We start from the raw sequence: 12,932 nt of genomic DNA, 5'->3' as shown, positions 1-12,932 counted from the left end.
TGCCAGTTTCTGTGTATTAAAAATTGTGTGATGATTAGGTGAGACAGAAGTTGCTGTTTTAGCACCATTTGCACATAAAGTTAAATTAAAATCAAGTAGATAATGAGATACTTTCCTTTAAGATCTTGTTCATTGACTGCAATGCATACAAGTATTAAAAAAGAAACGCCAAATGCAGTTTTCCAAATCCAATACAATGCAGGTGCAATATTGCAATACCATTTTCAAATCTAATCCCAAATTTCCTCATTACAATCCTTCAAAAACGAATACCTTTCTACTATATTATCAACATGCTAGCAGCACTATAGAAATACCATATATACTTGAATATAAGCCAAGATTTTAGGGCCAGAAAAATGACACAAAAATGGGGGTCTCGGTTTATATTAGAGTCCTCCCCAGCTCTTACACCACTGTGTAGGCTTCCCCCAGGCTTACCTTAAGCCCTGGTGTTCCAGCAGTGAGCCAGGGTAGGAGTGATTTTCCTATGCTCCTGCCTCATGCAGTCTTGCTATTGAAGATGGCTGCTATGAGTGCCCATGGCAACCCGCAAGACTGCCGAACTTGCAGCGACCATTTTCAATAGCGAGACTGCATGGTGCAGAAGCATAGGAAAATCACTCCTACCCTGGCTCACTGCCGGGACACCAGGACTTCAGGTAGACCTGCGATTGGGGGGGAGGGGGCAGGGTGGTGTAGAGCCAGCCTGGATAGGACACAGGAAGAATTGCTTCGGTCTAGCTCACTGCTGGACCACTATGGCTTAAAGTGGGCCCAGGTGGGGGGGTGGGGTGATGCAGAGCCAGCCAGGACAGCAACACCAGGGCTTAGTGTAGACCCTGAGAGAAGCATGCAGGGGGGCTGTGGCAGAATGCAGAGCCTGCCAGGACAGGAAGGACGAGACAGGACACAACCGTCAGGGTAGGGGGGGGATGAAGGTAAACGGGAATCTTTACTATCCTTTTTAAGCTGGTGCTCCAAATTTAATGATTGCACAAATATGATATATTTCCAATCGAAAATGTTTATTATAAGTCAATTAATGACAGAATAATCTTGCATCAATCAGGCTCATAAATATGATTATTTGTACAATGGAAATTCATCTCTCAACAGCAGTGTAACTCCATCTTGCAGGAGAGAGGAATTCCAATAGGCCGTATCAATTCTGTTACCTATATACCTAACTGTGACATCATTTTTCCCTACCTTCGTATAATTGGTTAAAATATTTTTCCTTCCATATAAGGCATTTTTTATACATTTCATGCATAGTAAAAGGTGTGACTTTCACTAACAAAGACATTCTTTCGGCTTTTACCGATAACAGGCTCAAAGAAAAGTTTTACAAGATATAAACTTATATATATTTGTTTACAGTAAAATATTATAATATCTATGGCACCACTTAAGCTGACAATTTACCAAAGAAATGCAAACTTTTTTTTTTAAAGAAAGAATATATTTTTACCAGTACCTTTGTTATATAGTCTTAAAAGTATGAATCAGAATGCTCTCTGACCATGAAAATTAATTCTGGAAAGCTGGCAGGTTACACAGCCACCACTTAATGAGAATTAGAGAATGACCCGGGGAAAAAATTTAACACCGTTCCCACCACATCCTCGCAAGCTCAGGCCCTGCCCCATCCCCGCAAGCTCAGTCCCCGTCCTGCAAACTGTCAGATCCCACATGCATAAGCCTCGAATAGTTATGGTTTTATACTTAACTTATTTTATTAAAATATAAAAAGAGACTATTCTATACAATTGTCATTTTATAAACACAAATAAAACGGAGCAAGGATCAACAAAACCTCTGTCACTCCTCCCTTTCATAAATAACCCCCTCCACTATTGTGAAACCAAATTACTACAGAATGCTACCCAGAAAAATCAAGCTAACAGAATACTTCAGTCACACATGGCAGTAATAGTATTAGGGGAGAGCAACTAGGGCAACTGTCCCCTGGTCAGAGAGAGAGCCCTAAGCCAGCTGCAAGCTAAAGAAGCACAGCCTGAGCTTTGCGGTTCCCAGTTATGTCTAATACCAGCTCTAGCAGGATACATATTTCAAATCTGAAATATTCTAATCACAAAATATAAAATACATTTTTTTTTCTACCTTTTGTTATCTGGTAATTTTATTCTTCAAATCACATTGATCTCAGGCTTTGGTTTTGGGTTCCTTCTGTCTTCATCGTGGCATGGCTGGCTCCTGAAGGTAAAATAGGCCCAAGAGGAGCTGTGGAGGAGATTTTTTTTTACCACAGAAGCAAGACTTTTCACTGCTTCCACGGGATGGTGAAAGGTCTTGTCCCCATTCCCGCGGGGCGGTGAAAGGTCTTTTCCCCATTCCTGCGGTAAACCAGTTGCAAATGTCCCCATTACTGCGGATTTACTGCAGTGACCATAGTTTACCATGGTAAACGGTCCCCGTGTCATTCTCTAATGAGAATAACTAATGGGCATACCAGATGGACCATTCAGGTCTTTATCTGCCATCATTTATGATGTTACTTCTCTGCCTCCTGGTAAAACTGGCAGGTTCTCACAGATACAAACTTTAACTAATTTCATCTTCAATACCTTTGTTTGAGATCACAAGGTTTTTCTAAGACCAGTTTGTGAACAAACAATATTCTTGCATTTAGGAAACCTTACATTTTTTTTTTTTTAATCTTTATTCGTTTTCATATCTTACAACAAGTGTGTAATATTCAATCAAAAATAAATTTTACAGATCACTTGACATTCTTACTTATAATCATCAAAGCATAAAAGAATCCATCCCCACCCATCCCACCCATTAATAATAAACCAGTTAAAACAAATATCATGTATCCCAATCCCACCCTACTTATAACCATATATAATTTTTAAAAAAGGGGTGGTTAAGGTGTCTGATCATTAGAATATGTAATCAATGGCCCCCAAATCTTTTTAAAATTATTATAATTTCCTTGCTGTATAGCAAGCACTCTCTCCATTTTATAAATATGACAGACTGAATTCCACCAAAAGGTATAATTAAGCTTAGTATAATCCTTCCAATTTCCAGTAATATGTAGAATGGCAACCCCGTCAATATTAGTAAAAGTTTATTATTGTTTGCAGAAATTGGACTCTTAAATCTCATAGATACATTTTAAATTTAGTTCTATTTCATTTTCCTAAACCAGGCAGGGTCAAATAGTTGACCTTTCTCCTATACTGGGCTTCTCAAGGACTGGAGAGTTTCCATGGTAACCATTCCTTAGCTTTAATTTAAAGGCCAATCTCCACTTGTTATATCTGGGTTTTCCAAAATCTAAACTTTATAGTATTTATTAGTTTTGTAAAACATTTCGGCCCTGATTCTGCAAAGTGCCGTCCCAATTTTAGGCAGCTGTAGGCGTCTTACAGCTGTCTAATCAGCCAATCGGGATGCACGTTTTTTTTTTTTAAATGCTCCCCAGGCAGGCTGCCTATATTGAAGGTGCCTCCAGGAGCCTAGGGAGGCCCGCAAGACGCCTAAGCTCACCTAAGGGCCTTGGGCGAACCTAGGTGGCCCTACGCATCTCCCTAGTAGAGAAAGAGACGCTTAAAATGTAGGCCAGCAAAATGCTGGCCTACATTATAAGTAGACACGGCCGCTATATTTATCACGGCAATGGATCTTCCTGCTGCAATAAGTATAGCGGCTGCGGCCGCCTGTCCAATCACCGGCAGGAGGGTGCCGAACCCCTTGTGCCGGAACACCCCCCCCCCAACTCCCAATCACTGGCAGGAGGGTGCCGCCCCTGCCCCCTGAAACTGTAGATCGCCGACAGGAAGGTGTCGAACCCCTCCTGCCGGAACCCCCCCAAACTCCCAATCGCCAGCAGGAGGGTGCCCAACCCCTCCTGCCGGAAAGCCGGACCCCCTCCGGACCCCCCATGCTAATGACCTCCCCCCCCCCCCCGATGACTCCCCTAATCTCCCCCCCCAACTAACCTATAAATGTTGGCCGGCTGGACGGGTCTTACTGCCGTCCAGCCGACAGGCCCGCCTCGTCGAAATGAGATGGGCCCGGCCCTTCCCGGCCCATCCCCGCTAAGTCTGAGGCCTGATTGGCCCAGGCTCTAGAAGCCTGGACCAATCAGGCCTTAGGCATAGTGGGTCCACCCATCCCCACTAATCCTAAGGCCTGATTGGACTACGATGGGAACTCCCCATAGCAATTTTCTATGAGTGATCTGCACGGGGCAGGAGCGTAGGAAGATCGCGCCTGTCCCAAAAGCCCGCTAGACCACTAGGTAAGGTCTGGGATGCCAGGAGGGAGGCGGGGAAGGTCTGAAATTAGCTTTTTTATTTATTTATTTATTTTTTTTAATTAAAAATCGCTAATAACCAAATCTGAGGATACTGAAAACGTGGATTTGGAGGGAGAAGAGTATGTGCATGGATTCAAGAGATGGTGTCTGGGGGTGCAGTGGAGGACTCAGAGAAACAGCCTCCATTTATCTCCCCTCATACCCAAATTCCATCATGTCCCATTCCTCCACAATACTGTTACTGTTACTGTTGCTGCAGTGATTCAGATCCTGTCATTCAGTTCCCCGGTATATTCGGGCAACAGAAGCATTTTCAGTGCTTCATCTCATGCTGCCACAGGGCCAAGGTTTTATAGTGTAAGCTGTGAGATCTTGCAAATTGTACTGTAGGATTTGGCCTGCAGCAGCAAGAGTGGAGTTCCTCAAAGAAGTGTGTTAGGGCTGGTAGAGTTTAACATTTGTATTTGGAAAAGAGAGCGGAGTGAATTTCTCAAGTTTGCAGATTACATGAAAGTATTTAAAATTAAAACACAACCAGACTGTGAAGAATTATAGAAGGACCTTGCCAGACTGAATATCATAATGACTGAAAAAATGTAAAGTGGTAAACATAGGGAAAAGCAATTCTGCATATGTACAAGTATGTTCCATATTTTCAGTCACTGCCTGGGAGAGAATAGTTGAAGTACTGTTTTTACATCTTAATCCTCAAAACCTGGAGTGCTTTGATTTATTGGGTAAGATGTTATTTTAATCAAACCTCTAAAATAGAAGGAACACAGTTTACTGTATTGGTTTCTACCATAGATATAAATTCAGTGAAATGCATTAAAATACTAGTTCTCATAAGCATTACTTTTGAAAAGTATATATTTATAATTTCTTTCCCTGTCTGATCAGATGTGTAAGTTGGAGAGATTTGTGAAATCGTACATGTGATATGTTTTGGCATGCAACATAAGATAAAGCAAAAATTAATATCTATTTTTAAAAACATCCTTAATTTTTTGAGGCCATGTTCAAGAAGAAACTTGTGGAAGATGTTTGTTCAACCTTTCCATTTTTGGAATCCTTCATACAGTGTTTGATGAGAGGTACATCCTCTGAAGTGGTGTGATTGAACTATAAAGTGTAGCAAGTATCAAGAGAAGTGATCAAACATTTTTGACAAGTCTTACTTTTAAATTGCAGACGAGAACCACACAGCCACAGCAGAGTCCAGTCGCTTGTTGGACGTTCCTCGCTACCTGTGTGAAGGGACCGAGTCTCCATACCAAACAGGGCAGTTACATCCTGCAATCAGAGTTGCCGATCTGCTGCAGCACATTAACCTCATGAAAACATCAGACAGCTATGGATTCAAAGAAGAATATGAGGTTTGTATGTCACTATGAGCTTCCTGTACAGAACAGTGCTGTTCCGAGGGCATAGACTTTACTCTCAGTCTAAAAATGACAGACATACTTGACCGATGAGTTAAATCTGCAGTTCATCTTGTTTAAGGAATGCAAGATTAGAATTAATTTATTTTTCCCAAAACTCATTTTTTTCATCTTCTAAATGTATGCACCTTGAGCGTTTAGAAAATTAAAATTTAGAGGGAGAAAGTGTTACCTGGATAACCCTAGGTTTAGCTAGTTAAGCCTCTTGGCACCCCCATCCCCACCCCTCGCCCCTCATAACTTGTATCTGATAGCTATATTGGTCCAGGAGTAGACTGGATTCTCTCCACTTTGTGATAGCTTTTATTGGCCATGCCTAAGAATAACCCAGAGATGGCATGTAGAGGTTGTCTAGACCACACAGGTTCTCTTTTAGATGAATGCATATTAGAAAGGGTTTATTTTCTCATAAATTCCTTGGTCAGCAGTATTGCTGGATAACCACTCCTTGCACTTTTCATTTTGGAAAGGGGTTCTTGGTAGATGAATGGGTTGGTACAAGTATGTCAGTTGCAGCTTATCTGTCTTGCCTAGATCGTAAGTTCTTTTGAGCAGGGACTGTCTCTTCTATGTTTTGATGTACAGCCCTGCGTATGTCTAGTAGTGCTGTAAAATGATTAGTAGTAGTGTTCATGACGGTTGTAATTTTGTTTTAATGCTCACCTCAACAGTGTTTCCCAAACTAAGATTTATCTCTGTTCTAGTTTCACAGATAGAAAGCACAAAGGCAGAAGGGTAGTGCTATGTCAGGAAAATAACAGCTTGTTGCTAGTCTCTTTTTGATTTGTACTGTGTGTACAGCTGAAATTTCTCATGGTAGGATTGGCCAGGCTTTTTGGAAAGGTAGAAACCACTGAGTGATGGCATAGAAATAATTGCACTAATTTGTTCATTGATGGAACTGTGGCATTATTCTCAAGTAAATCATTTGTGCATTTTTTTACCCTTGCACTAGTTCTCATATTGTAAAATGCCAAAAATGTAGTGAAACAATTTTTTGCCTTATCCGTGGGGCATGTACTTTACATATTGTTTCTTTTTTTAATTTATTATTTCAGTCTCTTATGATTAAAAATTTTTTTCTGAATTGTTTTGTTCAGTCCTAGTTATGTGTTACGTATGTGTGTCTGTCTTATAGAGTTTCTTTGAGGGGCAATCTGCTTCGTGGGATGTAGCTAAGAAAGACCAAAACAGATCAAAGAATCGGTATGGAAACATCATTGCATGTAAGTTCCCCCTTCTCTCTTATCACCCATGTGCTTTGCTCAGCTTGATCTAAATCACTGTACTATTTCATTCAACACAGTGTAATTTTATTTGGTTTGGGGGAGGGGGCTGTCTGTAAAACAGGGAGTTTCCTGTACAGAGAGGTGATAAGGGATGAAAATATATAGTAAGCATTTTTCCCATAAAGACAAAATGGGAAAAACTCTTCATCGCCTCTGGTCCTAAGAGATGCAGTACAACAGAGCACTTCAGACTGGTTGTGCAAAAGTGAGGTTAGACTGAAGTGCTTCCTCCAACGAACCCATTATTTTCTCCTAGCATTCAAAATAGTAGCTATGAGAACAGTTTGCTTTGACTCACTTTCATATTTTCCAGTATACTTTTCCATCTCTTATCTCTATCCCTTCTCCTTTCAGAATCCCTTTATATCCTGCCCTGCTCCTAATACTGTATCTTTCCTTCGTACTAATCCAGGGCAGCATCAGTAAAGGGACAAATTTTTCTTCCTCCTGCTCAGCCTGGAAAGCAGTTCTCTTTCCCTCACCTACATGAGCCCAGATTGGGCCACCTGCCTCCATGTTGTCATCCTGCACAGTTCCTTCATCTGCAGCATCTCCCACCAATCCTCTGTCTTCTCTTGATCTGTGGAAAGACGTCTTCCTGTTTCTGCCCCACCTTCTCCCCCTAGCTGCCTTTTCATCCAATTCATTTCATCCTTTTGTCACTACCCACTCCTCTTTTCCCATAGATTTGTACTGGTACTTCTCCCTTCTCCCTCTTTTACACATTGTATTCTAAATCTACATACGTCTCATTCAGTGATGTAGTGAGGGTAGAAGCACTTGGGAGAGTGGCACCCACCCTCATCTCTGCCTCTCCGGTTCTTTCTTGCCCCCCACACCACACTTGTGCCCTCCCTTCCCCCCTACCCCCCACCCGTACCTCTTTAAATCTTTGCCAGCACAAGCAGCTTCTCTGGCATGCTGCTCACACCGGCATTGGCTTTCCCTCTGACATTACTTCTTGGCCCCATGACCCAGAAGTAATTTCAGAGGAGAGCCATGCTGGCGTAAGCAGCAGGCTGGAGAATTTGCTTGTGCTGGTGAAGATTCAAAGAGATACAGGGGGCAGGGAAGGGAGGGCGCAAGCATCATGGAGAGGTGCAAGTGCCCCCACCAAGACAGCACTCAGGGTGGTCCATGCCTAACGTGACCTTTTATTTTTTTCATCAAAACGGGACATCTATTAATTGTCAGTCCCACTCCAATCCCGCCCAAGCCCCGCCCCAATCCCACCCAAGCCCCGCCCCAAACCCACCCCCCATTTCTTTCATTCATTTTTCATGTACACATAATATCTTATTCATAACGGTAACCATAAAATTTTTTTTTTAAACTACAAAGCACACTATACATAGAGAAAATGTTAATTATTTATATTGGGGGAGGGGTTTCAATGATGTCAAGGCAGTTGACTTTAAAATATGCAATGTCACCTCAGTAACTATAGAAAAATAGACAAATATAGTGCAAAATATAGACAGCAGATATAAATTCTCAGAACTGACACATTTTGATCACTAAATTGAAAATAAAATCATTTTTCCTACCTTTGCTGTCTGGTGATTTCATGAGTCTCTGGTTGCGTTTCCTTCTGACTGTGCATCCTTTCTTTCATTTCTTTATTTCTTTCTGCACTCAGGCACAATAATTGTCCCTTTCTATTCCCTCCCTCCTTCCTTCCTATGTCCTTAGTGCCCCCGGTGCCTCCTTCCTATGTCCTTAGTGCCCCCAGTGCCTTCTTCCTATGTCCTTAGTGCCCCCAGTGCCTCCTTCCCATGTCCTTAGTGCCCCTTCCTATGTCCTTAGTGCCCCCAGTGCCTCCTTCCCATGTCTTTAGTGCCCCCAGTGCCTCCTTCCCATGTCCTTAGTGCCCCTTCCTATGTCCTTAGTGCCCTCAGTGCCTCCTTCCCATGTCCTTAGTGCTCCTTCCTATATCCTTAGTGCCCCCAATGCTTCCTTCCCATTCCTTAGTGCTCCCAGTACCCCTTCCTATGTCCTTAGTACCCTCAATGCCTCCTTCCCATGTCCTTAGTACCCCTTCCTATGTTCTTAGTGCCCCCAGTGCCTCCTTCCCATGTCCTTAGCGCCCCCAGTGCTCCTTCCTATGTCCCCCTCACTGCCTTCCATCTTTTGTTCCACCCCCCTCCCCCAAAGCTAGCCAGCCTACCTCCTTCCCTCCAGTACCGAAGCCTACCCCCCCGGACCAGCCCCCGCTGCTGCTGCCTACCACCTCTTCAAACACCCCCCCCCCCCTTCCCCTGGTTCGCCACCGCTGACGACTGCTGCAACTAAAGCAAAGTAAAGTCCAGGCGCTGGCCCACAATCCTTCCCAACGTCAATTCTGACGTCGGAGAGGAAGTTCTGGGCCAGCCAGGATTGGCTGGCCTGGAACTTCCTCTCCGACGTCAGAATTGATGTTGAGAAGAAGGTTTGTGGGCCAGCGCCTGGACCTTACTTTGCTTTAGTTTCGGCGATCGGCAGTGGCGGTGTACTAGGTGAGGTGTGTTTGAAGCGGCAGTAGACAGTAGCAGCGGAGGCTGGTCTGGGGGGGGCGGGTCATTCTTCGACGCTGGAGAGAGGGTAAGCAATTGCCTGTCCCGTTATCCCCACAGACAGCTTTGGGACGCTGTTCCTGAAAATGGGACATTTCGGCATCCCGAAGCTGTGCGTGGGGACAACGGGACAGGGGATCTAAAAAAGGGACAGTCCCGTTCAAAACTGGACATATGGTCACCTTATCCAAGCCCTCCCCTTACTATGCCATTGTTCTCATTCAACCTCTTCTGTCTGCTTATTACTCCTATGCTATCTCTTCTTTCCCTTTTTCCCACTGTCTGTCTTCTCTGTTCTTGCCATCTGTATTTCTGCCTTATTACCAGACTGTCCAGGATTTTTTTCCCAAAACTGCACCCTAGTTGATTTGCAGCCCCTAACTTTTCTCCAGTACATGAGCTGGACCACTGGCTTCTTTAGCTCCCACACACAGTCTTCATTGCCTCCATAATCCTCACTTTTCTCTGATGTGTGCAAAACTCTGCATGTATCGAGTAGAACTACAAAATAAATAATAATTTACTGTTACTATTCATATGCTGCTTTTTATATTGCCTTTACTTTCTACTGTTCCTTCTCCTGTATCACAGGTTTCCATCTATAGTCCACTTCCAAAAAAAGAACTTAACATACAGCGAAATAAAATGATTTAAAATAAATTCAAAAAGATTAATATTCAAAAGACTGGGAACTGTGGAAGTTAACTGGACAAATCACCCTCTTCACCACCACCAAGCCCCTCAGTCTTGACTAAATGCATCTGATTAAGAGGTGGCGGCATTTGGACCATTCTTGGGGCATAGTTTAGGTAGAGAGCTTGGATATTCAGCACTACCTAGCTAAACATCACTGGTTAAACCAGGCCCCAAAACAGAAGGTCTAAAGTTATCTGGATATCGCTAGATGAATAATTTTTAACCAACTGTATTCCGCAGTTGTACTATGTCCAGATTTTCTGCAGACTTAATTGATTAACTTTCCCACCCTTCCTCACCAACCTCCAGTAACGGAAGGGAAAAAAAGTCCTCACCACTTATACCAGCCCCACTTTCTCACAGAAGAAAAGCAGGCCTGCTGGGCCTGCCTATCCCTGCAGGAAACCATCCCCATGTCATTCTATGAGTGAGATGAATATGAATGGGCACAAGCCTTGTATTGAAGAATACTGGTGTAGAAGCTCAGGTTGAGATAGACACGGGATGGTTTCCCATGGTTATCCGCAGAGACGGGGATACATTTTGTCACCGTATCATTCTCTATGGCAGGGGTCTCCAAATTCCTCCTCGAGGGCCGAATCCAGTCAGGTTTTCGGGATTTCCCCAATGAATATGCATTGAAAGCAGTACGTGCACATAAATCTCATGTATATTCATTGGGGAAATCCTGAAAACCTGACTGGATTCGGCTTTCGAGGAGGGACTTTGGAGACCCCTGCTTTATGGTCTTCACTCACTGCCAGCCTCCTCCTCTTCTGCAAGCAGTCCCTTTCTTCCTCCTGCTTCTCTGTGAGATAGTCAGTGCTTCCTGGTCATTCTCAAGTGCTACAGTCAGGCTACTCCATTTTTTTTTTGCCCTTGTACAGACCAGCACAAACCATCCTTTTTTTCCCATTTAGAATCATGAGGCTGCCAAAATCACTTGTTAAATTATTTTTTTCCAGCCTATTTTCTCATTAATTTTGAGAATTAATGCACTGTGAAAGTTTGATACCTCTCTCATCTTCTCATCCTCTATTAGAACTGTCACGTAGTCTGTGCTCACAGAATTATTTTTGATAGGCTCAACAGATGGTATTAGACAGCAGCCAAGAGCTCAGCACCTGAAAATGTCTGAACAAATAACTCTACATTATCGAACATTTCTCCTCTGCCAGAATGGTGTAATGTTGTATTTTGGGACTATAAAACCACACACGAGCATTTTACTTTTGCCAGCATACAGATGTGCCTGGTTGAACTGCATGGTTGCTTAATCTACATGGGGATAATTTTATAGCAGAGCACCTATGTCTAAAGTTAAAATTATATATTTCAGTGTGATTGTGGCTATGTTTAATATAATTATGTATGTTTTATTGTAAGCCACTTGGTTTCAGGCGGGATATGAGTGTTTTAGTGTAAATCATGTTTTATTGATGTAGTCAGCAAATACACAGTACAAAACAGTAGTACAACCAGGGCGAGATCACCAAAAGTACAAAACAATTTTTCAAATAAACTCCCGTCCCAACCCCCAACCCCTCCCAAGTGCCAACACAAACCCCTACCCAAACCCCCCAGACTAGCAGAAAAACAAAAAGACAGAAAGACTGCTGAGCAAGCTGGATATGAGTGTTTTAAATAAAATCCCAAGACAAGCAGGCAGCATATTCTCACATGTAGGTGATATCATCCACGGAGCCCGGTGCGGACAGTGTAACAGTGTACATTCACTTTAAACTTTAGAAACTTTAAGACTGCCCTCACCACGCATTTTCGAGTGCCTTCCTGCCCGATGCTGGCTCGCAAGGTCATCAGTTTTCCATGGAGTGAAGAACACGTATCTAAATTTTGCATAGTCAAGTTTGCCTTCCCACTTTGTATTTTTTAATAATTTCGTTTTTTCTTTCTTGTTACTTGTTTTTCTTTACATCCTTTACAATTTCAAGTATATTTCTTTATTTTCATTTTTGGGGTCTATAGGCTTTTTTGCAGCCTTTGTCCCCACTGATGATGTTAACGACACGGTAAAATAGAGGAAAAGACATTTTTTAGATATATTAGTGATAGGAGGAAATACATAAGTGGCACTTTGAGACTCAAAGGTGAAGGAGAGGAATATGTAATCTCTAATATGTAATAAATAATGTAATGTAATAAAATAGAGGAAAAGACATTTTTTAGATATATTAGTGATAGGAGGAAGTACAAAAGTGGCATTTTAAGACTCAAAGGTGAAGGCGAGGAATATGTAATCTCTAATGTAATCTCTAATGTAACTTAATGTTATGTAATGTAATCTCTAATATGTAATCTCTAATGTAATCTATATCCACATAGCACAACCTCAAGAGTATAGGATAACAAGTCCAAGTGTTACTCTTAAGGGAGAAAAGACCTCAGTGTCTAATGGGGAAAATCAAAGCAACCCATATAGACAGGCTAGTTGCAAATATCACTTGCAGCCAGCAGACACATCCTCGGTCAAAAACTCCCAAAAAGTTGAGGACACAATTTCACAGTGAATTTCAACAGTCTTAATTCTAAGTCTCAAAAAGTTTTAAAAAAAAACACTTATCTGAAAATTGTTGTCTTCTCAATCAAATTGCAAACACAAGAACATGATCCTGGAGCTTGGAAGCAGGAGAAAATC

The 12,932-nt window shown here is 42.4% G+C and overlaps 1 protein-coding gene across 4 annotated transcripts in view; it reads left to right on the top strand.

Annotated features, from left to right (window-relative positions):
• PTPRK (protein tyrosine phosphatase receptor type K) overlaps nt 1-12,932 on the top strand; it is a 1,016,831-nt gene that overhangs the window by 889,775 nt on the left and 114,124 nt on the right. For all 4 annotated transcript variants that reach the window (XM_033939071.1, XM_033939068.1, XM_033939070.1 and 1 more), the window contains 2 exons: nt 5,489-5,673; nt 6,878-6,965. In XM_033939071.1, the coding sequence (XP_033794962.1) occupies nt 5,489-5,673; nt 6,878-6,965 (273 nt within the window). The remainder of the gene's footprint in view (nt 1-5,488; nt 5,674-6,877; nt 6,966-12,932) is intronic.

This window comes from Geotrypetes seraphini, chromosome 3, assembly GCF_902459505.1.
Source record: "Geotrypetes seraphini chromosome 3, aGeoSer1.1, whole genome shotgun sequence".
In the NCBI taxonomy this organism is placed as follows: Eukaryota; Metazoa; Chordata; class Amphibia; order Gymnophiona; family Dermophiidae; genus Geotrypetes; species Geotrypetes seraphini.
The sequence above is the reverse complement of the archived record's forward strand: the minus strand, read 5'-3'. Positions and strand labels throughout refer to the sequence as shown.